This window comes from Platichthys flesus, chromosome 18, assembly GCF_949316205.1.
Source record: "Platichthys flesus chromosome 18, fPlaFle2.1, whole genome shotgun sequence".
In the NCBI taxonomy this organism is placed as follows: Eukaryota; Metazoa; Chordata; class Actinopteri; order Pleuronectiformes; family Pleuronectidae; genus Platichthys; species Platichthys flesus.
The window spans coordinates 17,123,598-17,136,503 of NC_084962.1; the positions used below are offsets into that span (position 1 = coordinate 17,123,598).

The 12,906-nt window shown below is 44.0% G+C and overlaps 1 protein-coding gene across 12 annotated transcripts in view; it reads right to left on the bottom strand.

The window, feature by feature from the left end:
- ptprk (protein tyrosine phosphatase receptor type K) overlaps window positions 1-12,906 on the bottom strand; it is a 90,177-nt gene that overhangs the window by 3,389 nt on the left and 73,882 nt on the right. For 2 of the 12 annotated variants that reach the window (XM_062411360.1, XM_062411363.1), the window contains 16 exons: window positions 11,781-11,810; window positions 9,508-9,668; window positions 6,844-7,031; window positions 6,524-6,611; window positions 6,254-6,399; window positions 5,148-5,165; window positions 4,543-4,579; window positions 4,350-4,447; window positions 4,138-4,254; window positions 3,890-4,044; window positions 3,660-3,795; window positions 2,670-2,819; window positions 1,811-1,984; window positions 1,036-1,053; window positions 333-464; window positions 104-229 (listed from right to left, as the gene is read on the bottom strand). In XM_062411360.1, the coding sequence (XP_062267344.1) occupies window positions 104-229; window positions 333-464; window positions 1,036-1,053; window positions 1,811-1,984; window positions 2,670-2,819; window positions 3,660-3,795; window positions 3,890-4,044; window positions 4,138-4,254; window positions 4,350-4,447; window positions 4,543-4,579; window positions 5,148-5,165; window positions 6,254-6,399; window positions 6,524-6,611; window positions 6,844-7,031; window positions 9,508-9,668; window positions 11,781-11,810 (1,774 nt within the window). Of the gene's footprint in view, window positions 1-103; window positions 230-332; window positions 465-1,035; window positions 1,054-1,810; window positions 1,985-2,669; window positions 2,820-3,659; window positions 3,796-3,889; window positions 4,045-4,137; window positions 4,255-4,349; window positions 4,448-4,542; window positions 4,580-5,147; window positions 5,166-6,253; window positions 6,400-6,523; window positions 6,612-6,843; window positions 7,032-7,187; window positions 7,200-9,149; window positions 9,186-9,507; window positions 9,669-11,780; window positions 11,811-12,906 lie in introns of all 12 variants that reach the window. The other 10 variants (XM_062411372.1, XM_062411365.1, XM_062411361.1 and 7 more) reach the window with 10 other exon arrangements.

Consider the following 12,906-nt stretch of genomic DNA (forward strand, 5'->3'; position numbering starts at 1 on the left):
CTGACACATCTCAACCTAATTCACATCCAGACTAAGAAGCATAATGACTTTATTAATCGACCACATGAGAGCAGGAAAATGGCGACAGAGTAAATCCACGAACCCTGGTGAGGTTGCAGACTCTGAAGAGGCGACTGATGATGTCACAGTCCATGGAGCAGGACATACACTCCACCTGGACGGGGCCGTAGCGCAGCATGCCCTCCTCAGGCCAGTACTGAGGACAACCCTGGGAACAGAGCATCTCAAACGTCAGCTTCGGAGAAAACAGGAAAAAACAGCAACATGTCTTTTATTAAAAATGATAATAAGACATTAGTGTGGCGGGTTACCTGAGCCAGGTCGATCTCGTTCAGCATCACCAGACTGGTACATCCATAGTCGTAGACCAGACGCCAGAAGTCCTTGACGGTGTTGGGCAGAGGATGCTGGGTAACGATGAACGCAGCCGGCTGCCGGTAGCTCTGCAGGAATCAGAGAAACTCAAATCAGCTCCTTAGTTCTTCTCTAAAATCCAGAAGAAGTTTGTCTGACACCTAATCTGAATATTCTTTAAATGTCTTTACTTGTGACATCTCTCATACACTCACACAAACAACAGGGAGGAGTGACACAGTTTGTGGAACACGACACAGAGAGCACTCTTCTAAAACAGGGGGATGTTTTGGTCACATGATCATGCAGTGGGCCTATCGGAGGTGAGGGGGAGGAGCATGCTTTACAACAAATACACGTCTACTACGTCTACTGGGGTCAGTTACCTTCTCGTCCCGTCAGTTCAAGTCGGTCAAAGTCCAAAAGTAAAATATGTTTTTAAAGTTTCTGTCTCCGTGATGAACTGACTGAACTGAAGGGCCGACTCCTCCTGGATGAACATGTGCAGCCAGATATGTGACATGGGTGTGAATGACGGGGGGGGCGGTGGTGGTGGTGGTGGTGGTGGGGGGGTACAGTAACATGAACCTGGTGGCGGAACGACACTGAAGCCATGAAACAAATCCAGTATATTGGAGATTTGACACATCATCTTATTACCTGGAACTCTTCTGACAGCTTGGTTAGAGAGAGGCCAAAGGTAAGTTTCGACTTCGCGAGACTCAAAACGTTTTGCAGCATTTTGTTTTTTATTTTCGTCCTCCAACGTCTTTGTTGGAGAGAAGCCAGGTCTCATTTTCACAACATGCATTTGTTACACGTCTTACTTCAAACATTAGTATGAAACTGACCCCCCCCCCCCGCCCACCCGCACTGACTTCTCCTCCCTCTCCATAAGTCTCAATAACTTCTGATTATCACTGACAATAACCTGCCAATCCGATATTTAAGGTGGGATAGCAGGTCCCTGTCAGTGATAGTCACGAGTTGATGCTCCTCCCCACGGGCCAAAGGCGACACGTCGAGACAGAACCAGCTGTTTCAGATGTTTGGGTGGCGGCCAGAGAAGCTACTGGTCTTTTTCAGAACCTGGATTTGTCTCTAGCCTTCTGCTGCAAAAAACCACAAACTCAGCATCACACAAACAGGGAGGGGAGTCTGTGTGTGTGTGTGTGTGTGTGTGTGTGTGTGTTACACAAACATGTGTTTTTCTTCATCAGTTTAATCTCTTTTAAGTCTGTATCATTTTCAACAAATGTGTGACTGTAGTTTGGGACCACAGACATTTTTTTTTTAATAATTTCTTTCACATTTTATTGCTCGAATACAAACCCACTGACCCACGAAATGAAATGTCCCAAACCACTCTTCCTCTAAGTGTTGAAAATAACACGACCTTGCTTTGTGTGTGCACGTGAGCGCGTGGGAGACTTACATCCATGAGCGCGGCGTTGATGTAGTTGCTGCTCTCTCCGTCTATCGTGATGAGGAAGGGGAGGCACCGGTCGGGGGGGAGGCCGTCCATGAAGCGGTTCTTGTCTTGGTTTCTAGGCAACAACGCGATGCTGCAGTCTTCGGGCTGCGGCTGCGGAGTCACCGAGTTCAGAGTCTGGACAAAAAGACATTATCACACATGAGTGGGGGGGACGTGAGGAAGTACATTTACATCTGTACTTGACCAAAGTAGATTAATGTTCGAGTACTTTTCACTTGTACTGCATATATCAGCAAATAATCTACATTTTTACAATGCATTGCGTTAAATGTGCACATTGTTTTTTTTATATTTTCAATGAGTGCTTCATCCACCACTGCTGAGTTAAGAATATATTCAGATATATCCACGTGTGTGTTTGGTTTCAAAGGTGAGACTCAAGAAGACGAGCACATGTTCTTAGATCACGTTAGAGAAATAGTGTCTATGAAACTTCTGAGCTGCAGCTGCGCAGATGAGCCTTCATGAAGCCTCTGAGTTGTTTTGACTGATGCTTGTGGGATGAAGCTGGAGGATAAACACACTGAACTCTGGATTTGGACATTCTGAAGATATGATTGTTTGCAGAACACAATGAGCCCGGAGACGAGAAGTGGATAATGCTAGAGGGGCAGCTCCAGAAGGTTTTTATTGACATTTTGATGTTTGTTTTGTGCTGTGACATTCAGCTCCACTGACATACTCCTCTGTCTTTAAGCTTTTACTGCTTCAAACACACAGCGGCTGAATGTGCAATACCCAGAACAATAGATTTGTGTCACTTAAATGTGTGACAACAGAGATTTCGATCTGATCTTACCTGGAACTCGTCCTTTATGTGTGACGAGTTGGTCTGGGAGTCGATCCGGATCAGCTCATAAAAAGCAGCTTTGAACTCGCACACTGGGATGGCTGTTTCTCCACATAGACACGCCTCTAGTATGGCGTCATGGATGAATATGTACTGCTCCTGGAGACAGGTAAATTCAAATCACAATGTCAAATCATCCACACCAACATTACACTTAGATATTGGCAAACAATTAAAACACACACGCACACATCCTGTGACAAGGGGGGAAAACACAGACAGCTGTGAAACCACATGGAGGTGAGCAGGCAGACGCTGTGAGTGAGAGGTGGCTGATGGGAGATGGAGTCATGAGGTGAGATGATGACTGTAAGTTTGAGTTAATTCACTTATGAGTTAGTTTGTGTGGGAAAGTGTCATTTGAGGTTTTTCAAAGCTGTGGGTGTGAATGCTCTTGGGGTATTAATCCATTCTTAAAATGTATTGATAATATAATATGAATATAATAATTAATTATTTAATAAGCTTCTCATTAAATTGTTCTTTATAAGTTGTTGCCGCCATAGAAACTACTTATACAGAGTTTAAACCACAACCTTAGCAAAAATCAAAAGGTCTTTAAACTAAAGAAATAATAATTTAACATAAAAATAAATTAATATGAAAATGATTATTATCTAACATGCTAAAACAACAAAGTCATATTTGCATAAACCATAGAAAATGGAGCCGCCACGGTGTAATTCTTAATCCGACCACTGGATGCTGCCAAAGTACCACATTTTCAAATCCCTGTAAGAAGCGACTTGATGAGTGACCATGATTTTGTTTCACCTCTGTCCGGACCAGAACAACATTGTGTGGTTTCTGTGGAGGGATGGTGTGTGTTTATGAAATGAACGCGGTGTCACCTCAGCCTGCACCATGCAGAGGGCCGGGCCTCACAGTGAGAATACTCTTAAGATGGACATGTGGATGAAGGATGGGTAATGCAGTCACCTCAGTCTGTACCATGTTGATCCTCCGGGAGCGAAGAGCCTTCACACAGTTGTAGATGTCGACCACGCCCTCTCTCTCCGCCATGTCCAACATGATGTCAATGACTATGAAGCAGCCGGTCCGCCCTGCTCCAGCACTGCAGACAGAGGGAGAGGGACGTTTTGAATTGATCTGTGTACGTGTATTTATAAAAGTAATGGTAATATTAATCATACAGAATGTGTTCATACCTGCAGTGGACCACAATCGGACCAGCAGATGGTGGGTTGGAGATCTTAACCCTGCGGATGAAGGAAAGTAGTCCCGTGGCGTGATATGGAACTCCGTGATCAGGCCAGCCTGTGAAGTGGAACTGCTTGACTTCACGGACCTCATTGAACCCACGCTGAATGAACACAAAATACATTTTAAGGTCAAATTACACTCGAAGACAGTTTATCACATGATGCAAAACGTAAACTGGCAGAAAACCACTCACCCTCTCCAGTGTAAAGGTGCGAACCACATACTCAGCGAGAGGCTCCACCTCCACAAACGTCACCTTGAAGTCTCCGAACACCTCGGCATCATCGGGCCAATACTTATAGCACTTGACCTTAAAAAGAGAGAATGAAGGATTAAATATTTGATCAAATTCAGTGTAATTATCATAATAAAACATGTTCTTCTCTGGGAGTGTGCACAACTTACCCTTCCCACCTCCACCAGGTTGGTCACCATTACGATGCAGGCGGACTGCTCCTGCCACACCATCCTCCAGAAGTCGTACACAGTCTCATGAACAGGACCTGCACACAGACACACACACTCACATCTTCAGCACTTTCTATGACTCACACCCTGTGAGTGGCAGCATGGGTTGGAGTGTGTTGTAGTGTTTCACCTTGAGTAGCGATGTAGTGACTTGGCCTCTGGTAGCCCTGAAAACACAGCACAACCAAAAACAACTCAATATGCATCAAAAATAGATATTTAATATCTGAGGTGCAAAATTGTATTTGTCAAAACGGATTTTGCATTCCCCTCAGCCGAGAGAGAAACATTACGAAGTATCTCCAAGATGTTTGACATAAAGTTAAGAGTATATCGTTTTATTTAAAACTGCATTAGGAGAGTCGGTCGTTTCGTGGTCGTACGATTTGACTTTTACTCGACATTTCTGAACTTTCAAAACCCAAGCTGCAAAAATAATTATGACCCAGAATCTACCGATGACTCTGCATCGCTGCCTGTCACCTTCCTAAGAGCAACGAGCGATGACAACCACCGAGGCGACTAAGCAAAAGCAACTTTCACAGCTCACAGTGAGGAGTGAGAAACGCTTATAAGAGGTCGAGATGTGGAGGACCAGCTCATGCAGCCGAGGCCCCAGCAACTCAAAACGTACATTCACCGTGACTCGATGCACGTGAAGGTGAGAGTGCATGGAGGGATGTGTCAAATAAAAGTAGAGCGGCATGAATGCAAAGAATCCTCAGTGATACTTACATCCCTGTACAGCCAAATCTACAGCCCAAGCCACAGGCAGAAAGAACGAGTGGAGGAAAGAAAGGAGGAAAGGAAGGAAGGAAGGAAGGAGGAAAGAAAGAAAGCACAACAATGTCAGTGAGTGTCAATCAGAAAAAAGAAAAGCTGCATTGATGAAATGGGAGTTTGAACAGGCCATGCAGAAAATAAAACATGATCTCTTGAATCAGAATGAATATAAAGGGCACATCCGGATGTCACGTCACCACCTCTCTAAACACTACTGGTGCAGATTAGATCTATTCCCAGTACAGTCCCAGTTTAGTCCCAGTCGAGTATTGACTGGATACATCGTGGTGCCCTGTCTATTCATTCTGATTCTAGCTCTATGTGAGCAGCACCATGCCTGCACCAGCTACCATGGAAGTTAATGATGCCATAGAAGAGCATTCGATAAGCATAACAGCATAAAAAAAAAAAACACAACGTGAAAGACCAACATGCAGATGATTGTTGTGAAGGTGACAGTCAAGTGGAGATGATGAAAGATGAAGGATGAAGAGATGAAAGATTGGAAAGATGGAGAGACCGGTGTGGATGATAAATGAACACATGATAAATTAAAAAAGGATAATAACCAGTGTTTAGACAAAAATGAATAGACAGACAGTCCAGTTAAAAGATGGAAGCAGTAAAATGAGCTTTTATGCTGAGAGTTAGATGAGAAGAATCTTTCCACTCGCATGCTTATAGGTGAATTATGAAGCTACAGCCGTAAGCCATTTATCTTAGCTTAGCAAAATTTAGTAAACTCTTAAGGAATCATCTAATGATAAATCAGGCACATTTTAGAGGACTGATATCTATAAATGTCTATAAAACTGTGCTTAATCCAAAATCATGATTAACTACAAATCTACTGTTCATTTAATGTAAATCACATATGAAGTGGTTTAAATCATCTGGATGGGTTAGAACCTATAACCTCAGGATGAAAGGGTGAGTGAATGGACTTGGGAGGAAGATGAGAAGGACACGTGCTGCATGGACGATGCGTGGGCTTGATGAGTAAATGGTGACGATGGGATGACTAGAAGACGCAATAAAGGTATAGAGGCCTGACATACGAGCGAGGGGGTGTGGTTTCGTTGGTTTCGTTGGGAGCCAATAGTAGCATTCGATGCGTTTCCACTTACATCGATGTAGTTGGCGTTGATGTAGTCGGAGGAGGGGTCGTCTTCGATGGGCTGAAGAATAACCCTCGAGTGGTCATCTACAGAGAAACACAGAGGGCGGGGGGGGGGACAGTGAGAGAGGTGACAGAGCAACAAATGACTGGTTCCCTTTTTTTTTTTTTTTTTCCATAAAGCCCCTGTGTTTTGGTTTTATTTGCTTACATGCTATTATGTTCCCGTAGCGGTTCTTGGTGCGGTTCTGCTCCTTCTTGGCGACGTCCCAGGAGGCCGACTGGCCCTCGAAGAAGCTCTGTATCACCAACAACACACAAGAACATGGGAAGGAAAATTACACGTCATGGATCCTTAAACATACCCCCCCGCGCTGAGGGGGATAGAGGGTCGTACATCAGCTGCTCTGATACTGGAAACAATCCGTGTCAGGGTTTGTACTTGAGATAATAACCAACCAGCCAATAACACTTCTGTTTTACGGCTCCAGGCTCTGGTGTAAAGAAAAGCCCTGATCATAATAATCTTACTTCATACTCCTCCTTAAAGCCGTAGCTGTCGGAGGTTTTCATCAGGTTGATGTGCTGCAGGAGGTCGGCCACTCTGATGGCCGGGTGGAGCTGCCCCGTCTGATAAGGAGACTCGGTGCCTTCGCAGTGATACCGAGGAACATCCAGGAGCCGGCTGTTCTCCGCTGCCGAGGCGCTGTGGTTCTCATCTACGAGAGGAAACCAGTTCAGGTTAAATTTATGATTTATCAAAAGCTGCTTTTCTTTCTTCTTATGTCTCTGACCTAAAACCATCAGAATATTCTGCATTTCAAGACAAACCGAACAAGCGCTCTGTCAGTCTGTTTCATTCCCTTTGTACTCACCTGTGATCGGAACTACAAGTCAAAGCAGCAGAAAAAGAAAAGAGGAAAAAGGGGTTTGTGAGGATTAAGTTACAGCTCCAGGTTCAGTTTGACCACTTTACACCAGCTTCACAGAGTGCAAAGGTACATTTATGATGGAAAAATTTGGGAAACAATGGAAAATGTGCAAACACATGTAACAACAAACACAAAATGTGTTGGACCACTAAAACAACATCTCTAACAACAAAAGAAACGATTAACAGCAGGACCAGGGGCTTCACTACGAGACAGGAAAAGCCAGGGGGGGGGTTCCCAAACTGAAAGGGGCCCCCGGGAACAGCTGATTATGTTATCTGTGTTATATTAAATGGGTCAGAAACCATCTTGCCACGTCGCTAACTTTATGCCCAAAGCTTCGTAATCATGGAGGTCATAGAACTATTTCCAATATTGTGCATAAAGTTACAAAATTAATTCAGAGTTCAGAGTTTGGTCATAATTAACTCAGAGAAATGAGAAACAGTTTGAGAGTTAGAGGTGATTCAAGGGTCAAATTTCCTGCGGGATTTCTAGTATCTCCGTGTAGCGCGAGGTAATGGGAGGTGACAGTGGCAATGTAAAGACTGACAGGTTGTATAATGGAGTAGCTCGGGGGGGGGGGGATTCCATCAACACCACAGTTCATTAACTGACACTGTTTATTTAACCCAGCTGATGCTTCCCTCCGCTCCAAGTTCACGGCAGCTCATTACGGATTGTTAAAGCTTTGTTAAGCCCTCATCAGGCCAATTAACGGTAAACTTGACCCGACACCGCCACTAAATTCACTACTTCCTGCTAGCCCCCCCCCCCCCCTCCACCCCCAATGTGACGTGATTGGCCGGGACAGATTGTAACTGCAGCCTTCATTTTATATTAGAAGCTATGAAACAGTTGATTAACACAGTTTGGTGGCGCGGTGGATTGCAGATGCCTCGAAGACACGTTGGAACTCCACATCGCGCCAGAGTGAGCGACAGATAAACACATTGCAGTCGAGCCGGAGAAGTATCCCAACTTGGCAAAAAACGACAGGTTTCACGGTTCAGATATTCAGACTGGGGCAACACAACCAGCCTGGGGACTGACACAGATGGCTCACGCTCAGGCAGACGTCTCGATCCAGCGCATTGGACATTTAAGAAAAAAAACGAAGACGCAGAGTGGCAGGCCCAAAGTTGCTCGCCATCACTTGATGTCACAGATTTTATTCGGCGGCGCCAACGTGAACATTTTGTCCTCCGTCTTTCAAGTGTCAGTTGCTGTCGTTATTTGGGACAGGAGATGATGGCGTCCCTTGAAACGACGCAGCGCTCTGGAGATAATGAGGTCTCTGAGGGAGAACGCTGGTGATTACTGTGAATATCAATAACGCTCGGTAGGAGACAGAATCCATGGATGGAGCTGGGAGTGATTGAACCCCGGCAAACCACAGGGCGACAGATGAAGTGCTTGGCTGCTGGAGGTTTTGTACTGGCCATGTTTTACACAGACAAGTTGGCAGTGGGAGGCAGTGGGAAACTAGATAAAAGACGAATACACAGTTTAGCTTCCCCTTAGATATCCTAATCCATCACACTTATTTCCTTTGAGACAACTCTTAGAAAGTTGCTGTGTTTAATTTGTGGTAATACTGCGGTGAACTTACTTAAACATTTAGTACTTTTAATTGTACATTAAATACAACGTACAGATACTTCAAACGAGCCAAACTATCCACCTGCACAGGCTTGAATGTCGAAGCACGAGTCACAACAGGATGTAATGGAGGCTTAGACCAGGTCCGACAGCCACAGTGGGACTTATGGAATGACGCACAGGGACACACAGGACAGGGGCTACAAGCGCGGGGGGGGGGGGGCTTCATGACACTGATGGGTGATCGCTACAGGGCGTTTCTGGTGATGAATGGGATTTGTCCAACCATGCTAGAGGTCTCACCTAACACAGCGGTAGGAACCAGAGGGTCGTTGGGCACTGTAGAAGGAAACATGGTGAGGAGACGCTTTCAATTTCAGCAGAACTCAAACACAGAGGAGGACCAGAAAGTGGGGGGGCGATAGATATTCTCCAATACAACATCTTATACCTTTATTGGCAAAACCAATCTACAATCTTGGTTCTGTGTGGTCCGGCAAAGCCATGAATTCTCATGCATTCATTTAATTTCTTTGCAGATGATGCACTCTTCTCTCGTTTACATATCAGACCAAATTATTAACCCTTTCTAAAATTCAGATGCCACAGGGGCCACTTTATAAGGTCAAAGGTTTAATAACAGCATTGCTTTTGAACCTACATCTGTTGTTGTAGTTGTGCGAGTCCATGAACGTGACGGCCATCGGGTCTTCTCCGTGCAGAGTGCTCTGGTCGGCGTAGCTGCGATCCATGGCGTTCACCATGTGCGTCATTTCCTGCCGTGTGGTTCCGATGGCGTCCTTACGTTTTTTGGCCAGTTTCCTGTCGGGGGGTGGGGGAGGGGGGGGGCAGAGACGGACACAGTCAGGCATCTCACAGACAGAAGCACAAACATCAGCCAGCCTGCAGAACACAGCCTTACTGGGAGTAAATGTTCAGATATTCACGTATTTTGTGATTTTGAATCTTTTTCTTTTTTTTGGTAAAAGTAGCTTAGCTGGGGGCTGCAGGCTTCTGATTCAAGATGCAGAGTTTAGAGAAGAAGAAGGGAAGGGAGACGAGAAGAAGAAGAGAGGAAGAGATCGAGCAAGGAAAGTAGAGGAGAGGCTTGTTTATAAATGGCAGCATTAAACAGGCTATGGGAACAAAAGGAAAACAGCATCTAGGGAAATTGCTTAAAACCTACGGTCAAGAAGCAAAGGGAGAACCTGTCATCAACCTCGGTGCTATAGAGGAGCTGTCAGAGGAATTCCACCTTAACGCTAATTTTATTCTGAAATCAATTTCTAGTTTTAAATTTGGGAACGTGTCTGTGTTATCTGAATCCAAACTTCATAAAGAAGCAAATATAAAATATAAGAAAGACAAACAAATTTGGTTTCATCTGACAGCAAAGATCGAAAACAAATCCCATTAAAACAACAGCAGGGGGGCGGGGGGGGGGGGGACTTTTACGCTCTATTACAGCAAAGGTAATCTCTACTGGTGAACTGATGTTTTTCATGTTGTGCTCGAGAAAAAGTAGCGTCTCGCTTGAATTACAATTTGATTCCAAACGCGAATTTTGAAAAGAAAATCTCGACAACTAGGAAACAAAATGGCTGCAGCTAATGAACGGAAGGATGGATAAAATAAATAGATTTTGGTCGTTGCCAAACTGATACGGCTATATACGGCTCTTCCCACACAGAATGCATGCTGTGTGGGTTTGTTGTGTATTTTTTTACCTCTTGACCCCAAAATACACCAACTCCACCTCCAAGACCGCAAACACACACAAACACACTCAGCAGAAAACATAGATTTAACCACTGGCCACGTGAAGCTGTTTGTGTTATTGGTCGTTTCACAAAAAACATGAAAAGCGTTGAGAAGGAGAGTTTGAATTATGCACCACCGTTTGCTGTCAACTGTACAAACTGAAGAGGACGGAGACAAAGAAACAGATATAAAGAAATGGATTTTGACCACAGCTGGGGTGGGGGGAGAGATGTCATTAATAATTAATTATTAATGATTAAACTACCAGTAATAGTAACTGACATTGACTTAAGGGGGTTTCAAACTTACTACAAGCTATAAAACGGATTAGATGAATCAATAATAATGACTTTATATGTGTGGCAGTGCTGCTTATGCTTCATTAATTATCTCCATGTTGATGGTGAACAGTTCTCCACCTCTTTTTAAAGCCAGTGCAGGTTTTGTGGATCTATTTTGGTCACAGAGAGACAGAGAAGAGCAGGATGTCCCCAAAACACAAAGAGAACCTCAGAGCTACCGACACAACACCAGACACCGTGAGTCCCAACATGGAGGAGCCGCCTGGTTTCCACCGACAGTGAAGAGACGCACTGTGCACGATACCTGTGACTTGATGGGCGGATGGATGATCACATGACTACATGCACACAAAGAGCTACAAGTCACAAGTGCAGCATTCTTTTTTCAAATAACACGCAAATGGCCCGTGTCGGGTTTGTGGCCAACTTTGGCCTTCATGAGCCTGCTTCAGAGCGTCTTTGGAGCATGTAGAGGACACCGGGCCTGAGGCCAATTCACCGTCAGTTCAGTCCCTTTGGTCGAAGACAACATTTCATCAGCTACTGAGTCAACTTTGGTTTGTTTCATGGGATTTTAATGACGGTAAAAACATCATCATTCGCGTTCCAAAAACATTCTGGATGTTTTAAGGGTATCGTATAAAATTTGTTTATGTAAAGCGTTGAACTGACTGACATGAAGGTGAATTGACCCCCACCCTGGTGAGGCATCAATGAGGATGGCTTTGGCTGGTTGGTTGGTCAGAGCTGAAAATGTGTTTTGTCTTGAAAAAAGTATACTGCATCTTTAAAAGAATAACAACAACTAGCCACTAAGAGTTCGCCCAATAAGGTACCAGCGGCTGGGTGAGCTGATTGTTTGTTTACTTACAGGTAATAAGAGTATGAATAGTAGGTCCTCCTGGGGGTTGTGAGCCAATCAGAAAGCAAAGAATGAGACACAAGGGTCATGAATATGCAAATAAGGACAATACTTGTCCTGTTCCCAACCAGCAACAACAGAAACAGAAGAAAACACCTTTCGATTGCTACAACTTGAGGGTCATGCAAGGGGTTGTGGTAATTACTATGGGCCCTTCTTTCTTTAATGCTGAATAAATACTATAAAACAAGCTAAAAGTATTACTACAATAACAACAAACTATCAGGATTAACCTCTCAGCATGCTTCCTCTCCTTTTCGGGTGTTGTATTTAAATTATTCATGCAATATTTTCAAATCTGCTTCCTCAAACCTAATCATAGTTTTAGCCCCGATCAGCCAATCACTCTCGCTGACCCCTAACATTTGGTCAAAGCTGTCGGAGCTGTAACAGCACGCAGCTCGCGTCCTGTAAAGCAAGCATGATGTCATAGTGATGTCATCATGTCCCACTATTTTAAAGATGCAGTATTGTTCAAAGTTGTAAAGGTTCAATGACGATGACGATTGATCTCCCCAGAAACCTTCGTGGAAAAGAGAGAACGACTGAACAGCTTCACTTCGGGCTCATGAGGGTGACGTGAGAATCACTAATGCTTTCATTACATTTTATGAGTGCATCACACTTTGTCATAAATCAATCTAGAAATGTCTGAATGAACTTAATGTGACTAATAACCAAATGAAAATGTGACCAAGAAGTTTCAAGAACTCGTTTTAAGTTACTCTAAGGTAATTTTCTTTCTCATTCACTTGTCATTTCATCTGGAAACATCTGTTGTATGTTTGGTGCAGCACAATCGAATTTATCCTCGTAATTACACAAACATATATCATTTCAAACAGTAGTGCTCTTTTTTAAGTGAGTAGATAGATCAACCTGTCAAAAATCAACTTGCGTATTATATAACAACACAAAGCTTTACATCACAAGTCCTCCTGTGGCGGTCTGGTGAATATTTAGTGATGTGGTGCTAACATTGATTAGAACTTGCCTCAGGCTCAGCTAAATGATTGAGCTTCTTTCACTTTGGTTGAGAACAACGACAGACACTGAACTTGGTTCCTTACACAAC